This window comes from Ixodes scapularis, unplaced genomic scaffold, assembly GCF_016920785.2.
Source record: "Ixodes scapularis isolate PalLabHiFi unplaced genomic scaffold, ASM1692078v2 PGA_scaffold9__187_contigs__length_104089568, whole genome shotgun sequence".
Lineage (NCBI taxonomy): Eukaryota > Metazoa > Arthropoda > Arachnida > Ixodida > Ixodidae > Ixodes > Ixodes scapularis.
The window spans coordinates 96,310,723-96,316,367 of NW_024609884.1; the positions used below are offsets into that span (position 1 = coordinate 96,310,723).

General features: G+C 52.5%; 1 protein-coding gene and 1 pseudogene across 1 annotated transcript; both read right to left on the bottom strand.

The window, feature by feature from the left end:
• Positions 1-220: 220 nt before the first annotated feature.
• LOC120846473 lies at positions 221-893 on the bottom strand (annotated as a pseudogene).
• Positions 894-2,605: 1,712 nt separating this feature from the next.
• LOC120846472 (BAI1-associated protein 3-like) lies at positions 2,606-5,149 on the bottom strand. Its single transcript, XM_040218228.1, has one exon. The coding sequence runs from the start codon at positions 5,147-5,149 to the stop codon at positions 2,606-2,608; it is 2,544 nt and encodes an 847-aa protein (XP_040074162.1).
• Positions 5,150-5,645: the final 496 nt, after the last annotated feature.

Consider the following 5,645-nt stretch of genomic DNA (forward strand, 5'->3'; position numbering starts at 1 on the left):
TGTGTTTCCAAAGTTAGCGGAATTGTTCGCGGGAGCTATTTTTCGTCGGCACCTCCACAGAGACGATAGGAGTCGACGTCTGGCAGAACCTCCGCTTCCTCGCAGCTGACGTCTTCCTTCAGCTCTGCTGCGACGAAGATTAAAAGTGCATACAACAGCTGCTGTCTCGTGAAAAAATCACTACTCTCTGGGAGAAAACTTCATTGTCACACATTTTGGTTTACAATACACCACTGGGGCTCGGAGCTCGGTGACGGCTCCAGTACTCGGAGGGGACACGCAGCGTGGAGTATTCTTCGGGCATACAGGCTTCATCAAATGCCCCGATATCGGCTGCAGCCGGTGTGGTGCTGCCAGTGCTGCTGCAGGCAGTTGGAGAGGCAGTGTGTGGCCTTTTTTTTACCGTCAACTGAGAAAGCATCGGCGTTTTTTCGCTTTCTCGTGGGCCTTGGCTGCGACGCTTTCTTTGATCGGTAGCTCGGAGCATTCGGAAGCAACGTCGGCACAACGCCCGGCAAGAGCTGCGGCTTTCCACGCGGAATGCGCACCTCTTCATCCTTTATAATGTGAACCAAGTCTCGCGTTATAAACGATGGCTCAAAATGAAGCTCACACACCGAACACGTTTCGTCCAGGAGCTTATCCTGGCGATGCAAGTTCCGTTCCCAAACTTTTCTTTGCTCTTCCTCCTAAGGCACTGAGAACAGCGACGGCTGCTCACCTTTCCGCCACTGATAGCCCCTCTGGCACCCCGGAGCGAAGCAGTGGCGTTGCCGACGTCGATTCGGCATGGCACTTCAATGACCATAAACGACAACAGACACGGGTAACACGGGGTAAAGAGCGGTTCAGAATGGGGGCCACTTCGAGCCGCCAAAAACGCAAGCCAACTCTCCTCGCTCAGGGCCTTTGAAACGCTCGGAAGCGGTCGGATCCTACAGCCACTACGTCCGCAGCGCCACCGCGACCTTTCCACACGCGCCGTTTCACAGCAATGCATGGCGCGCCTCGGCGCCTGATCTCACTAGCAACGGCGAGAAACTGAAGGTCGGCTATGGCGGCCCGGAAAGTGCGCGGAGAGCGCGCCGACTGGTGACAGCTCGAGTAACTGATTCGCTGAAAGCGTCTATATAACTTTGCTGCAAAAGAAGAACCCGTTTTTTAGAGCGCAGCTCTTAGGGGCCCGTTTCTAGCCTGAGCGGCGTCGGCGTCGGCGTCGGCGTCGCCGTCGGCGTCGGCGTAACCGGGGGGGGGTCACGTGACCCCTCCCCCCCGAGGTCACGTGCCCCCCCCCCCCCCGAGATCACGTGACCCCCCTCGAGGTCACGTGACCCCCTCCCCCGAGATCACGTGACCCCCCGGGGTCACGTGACTACCCGCAGGTGACGTGACCCCCTCAGTACCCTTCCCTACTCCTCCTCAAGAGCTGCGCTCCAATTCGGCGTTACAGAAATTTGTAAACGGCTTTCATTTTTTTTTTTTTAGAAACGAATTTTATTTTTGTTGCGCTACCGCTAGGGGTAGTCCTCGTATAGTTAGGACTCCCGAGGAGTAGCGTGAATACAAGGAAAGGCAAAGGGAAAAGAAACGGCAATACGACTAGCGGCGACATTTGTTTACTGCAGTGGGCAATCGTTGCAGGTGATACCACAGCTTGGCTGGCTAACCACCTTCACAGCGTGGATTGGAGCCCCAACGTTTTGGTGCAACAGAAAGTTAATATTAAAGGAGCTAATATTAAAGATCTTGTAGTGGGAATTTAGTTAAAATAACCTTTGGGGCAAAAGCATACATTTTTTTATTCATCCTACTGCAAACAACTGCTCATTGTTCTGCAGCAATTCATTTTTTTGCTTGAACATTCCCTGACCTCGTTTTAGCAAGGCTCATTCATGATTACTCGTGTCGTATGTTCTGCTTACTGCTACACCCGGTCCATGTGCACACAATAGAAGGGGTATCAATCCAAGGAATTGCTCGCGAACAGTAGATGCATTCATAAGACATCTATCGCCCGCTCGGGAATCGACCCATGGTTCGCGGATTAGATGACATGGTACGTAATCGCAACCGATGTACAGTTGTGGGAAGAGCCAACGAAGGCAAGAAGAGCGTGCAGTGTCGAGCTACAGGCGCGCGTGATGCTGGTGGCGAGAGGAACCACTGGAGCCGGGCGCCGGCCGGTTGCGAAATTAGCGGCTATCAACATGCGACTATTCCCTTTGCTGTGTTTGATAGCACTAACCTATTTTAAATCATTCGCCGCCGGATGTTGATAGCCGTTAATCTCACACCTGGCCGGCGACCGACTCGCGCGGTTCTTCTCGCAGCCAGCACGACGGGTGCGTGTAGGTCGAGACCGCACGTTCTGTGGATTCGCTGGCTCTTTCCGCTACTATACATATCGATCATTGCTGTTTGACTCAGACGGACAGACAGTATCTAGTGCATGACGGGGGTCTTTGGTCCCTTTTCTGATTCCAATTTTGTAATGACGCGGTGCTGAAAAGAACAGGGCAGTTGACTAAATGCACTACGATTGACTAAAAAAAACGTGAATTCTGCTTGAACAATCGAAGTGACGCTACGGGTGCCCCAGCTCTGTTCACCTTCTGACGGCGTTCAGGGATTGAACAAGCCCCGTCAGTTGCTCGTCAAACTCTTGGTACGCTTTAGAATCAACTTCTTGTGTGTCCAGCCCACCGCCGTCGGCGTGAAAAATTTTACGTAGCCTGTGGAGGGCTTCGAGGAGGCCCGAAAAGGCAATGCTGCTGGAACGGAATCGACAAAAGTGCCATTTTTGTAACTTGCTAGCTACCTGCTTCACAATAAACACGCACCGTTTCCAAATTTGAAGCAGCGAATTTCGGAAAGCGGTTGCCTCTAAATTGGCATGCAGTGTCGATAAGCAGGTGTTTATGTACTTCGAAAGTGCGAACAGAGCACGGTTCTGCTCCGAGGTATCTCTGCAACGCACGATGTTCTCCACGAGGCGCGTGATTTCTGGCTCAATTTTTAGCAGGACACCGTCCGTCAGCCGTAGCACACTGGTGGCAATGGAGTCTGCAGCCTTTTGTACAGGAGCGCACAAGTCGGCAAGAACATCATCGTATTGCGGGTCGCGGTGGAAGCACTCCACAATGCTGCGCTGTATTGCCTCTAGACAATTGACGATGGCTGTGATGTTGTTGATGGCCACACAAAGCCTAGTCGAGACGCCGTAATCCCCAATAACCTCGAAGTACTTCTGTCGCTTTACCTTTTCTTCCGTCTTCTGGGTGAAGAGCAGCGCGCAGGCACTCACGATTAGTGCGAACTTGGTGGCCACTGATGGATTGGGCCAGTTAAGATTTTTCCAGAGTACCATGAATTGTTCTTGAATGGTGGTGGACGTGTCCCTAGCGGAACTGCCGATTTTGTCGGTGGCGTTGACAGGCATCATGGTATCTCCGTCAACAAAGCGCTCGATCCAAGTGAGCGCTGGTTTTTGAGCCCATTCAAACCACTCAGCTGCGATGTGCGGGCCGAACCAGTAAAGGTAGTCATCCATGCTGAGGTGTGGCCGGTGGACGGGAAGGCTAGATAAGGCGTTTGTGATAAACCCTTGCACCAAATAGAATGTGTCGAGGGATTTTTCAACCAGCCGATCTTTGTCGTCTTTTTTGGAGACGGGAATCAAAGCGCAGAGTGCAACAATGCGAGGACGAAAATGCGTGTCCAAGAAGTTGTCTAGTTCTTCGATTGTTATTTCCGTGTACGATTCATTCCAGGCTTGTTTGAATATGACATTAGCATTGTTGTGAAATTCAGTGATTGGGTGGAGGACATCGGCAAGGCCTTTGACAAAAGTGTCATCCGTGATATTTGGCATTCCCAGCACCGTAATTTTCAAGTGCCACTCGTAGGCGCTTTTGCGTATTTCTTCGCAGGCCTGATTGGTCACCCCTTTCTGGCTTATAGCATCAACCACTGGGCAGCAAGACAGCACACCTAAAAGGTCAAGAGCTTGGCGATTGTCCTTCAGATTGAACTTGTCATGGAAACGCGACAGCAGGCATCGCGTCTGCTGGCACAAAATGGCTACGACTGCGTCGATTGATTCTTGTAGTACCTGATTGTTATTGCGCTTTAACTCCATTTGTAATTCTTTTAACAGTGTATACACAACGGAATAGTTAATTCGCCCCTCATCTCTGAAACGCGATGTGGTGACGGAGAGCAAATAACAATAGCACTTTTCAATTTGCTTCAAGTCCTTGTGTAGAGAATGTTGATGGAGGAGCGTCAGTGCTTCCTTAGAAATGCAATCGTCCCACCTGTTCCACTGCAGAGCCTGCTCGCTGTTTAGTAACAAGCTATGACTTAAAAAAATGTGGCTAAGCGCGAAATGGTCCTTGAGCGAGACGGAAAAGCTATGTTTGGCCGACGGTATGGTACGAAAGGAGAGCCCCATCTGCAACCTGCCGAACAAACCCGAACGGTGCTCATACTGAAGCTGATACCACTGCTCACTGCCCACGGACGGAATTTCTGCCAATGGCTTCACTACCTTACCGATAAGGTTATCATTCTTTTGTCGGCAGAGGGTCTGTAAAACGCTGCGCAGGGCGCGCAGGCACTCGCGATACGAACTAAAGTAGACGAAACTCCGCAGCGAATTAGCGATGGAGTGCGGATCCTTCTTCCAGACCTCGACGGTCAGGGATCCCTTGGTCCAGTCGTTCACCTCCACGAGGATGTCTTCGTTCCATCTTGGCGTCGCAGTCCGTCGCTGCACCGACGTCTTGACTTTTCGAAGTTCGTCCACCCAGAGAAGGCCGTAGGTGTCTAAGCCAACTAGTTCTGTCTCGGCGGTGTAGAGCCCCTCGGCCTGGAGAATGCGGACGCAGAGCTTGAGGTTGGGCAGCGGGATACCTTCGGCTTGCTCAAGGATCTCTCGCTCACCCTTGAGCTCGAAGACGTCAGCAAAGATGAGTCGGATGTAGTCGAGTAGCTCCTCCGGGCTGGCCTTATAAGGACGTGTGGCCTTGCCTACGCAGTGTCGCGAGATACGTATGCACTGGCTGCACAAGTCATCACGCTTATTCGCTGACACTGTTTGGTTTAGGTCGCTCACATCGGACAGGCTGCTTGCCCGCCTGGGCTCCATTTAAGCAGCGCAGCCACGACCTACTGCAATCCTTACCTGCCCACAGAATGGCTTCCTATGGAAGACGCTGTCGCCGATAAAGTGCGTGGCTTTTCCACTGGGGGCGCTCGGTAAAGGCTTTTCTGCGACCCAAACGCGGTTCACAGCTTATCTAGCGCATGGTTCGGACGGCGCGCAGCTGGTGATATGTGTTTCTTGGGAACACCTACTGTAGCGTGGCGCTAACAGGCTGCAGCAGCAGTAGCACTTAGCAGGGTGCATCGCTTCATGTTTGCTTGGATTGGAAAAGCGCGTTTCTCAGGCGCGGAAGCGCAAGCTAGTTTTTTAGGCACGACTGCTCTTGTGCCATCGCCGAAATCAGGCACGTTCTCGGATGACCAATAAATAGCCACTGTGCTGGCAGCCGGTGCCCCTCCTGACGAATCTGCCATGCGACCACTGACTGGCCTCTCGATCCCGCGAGGCCCGCGGGGAGAGCAGGTCAGGACCAGAGAAG

Bases quoted from the DNA above. Each gene is read 5' to 3' on its own strand.
- LOC120846472 (XM_040218228.1), bottom strand. From the start codon at position 5,149: ATGGAGCCCAGGCGGGCAAGCAGCCTGTCCGATGTGAGCGACCTAAAC.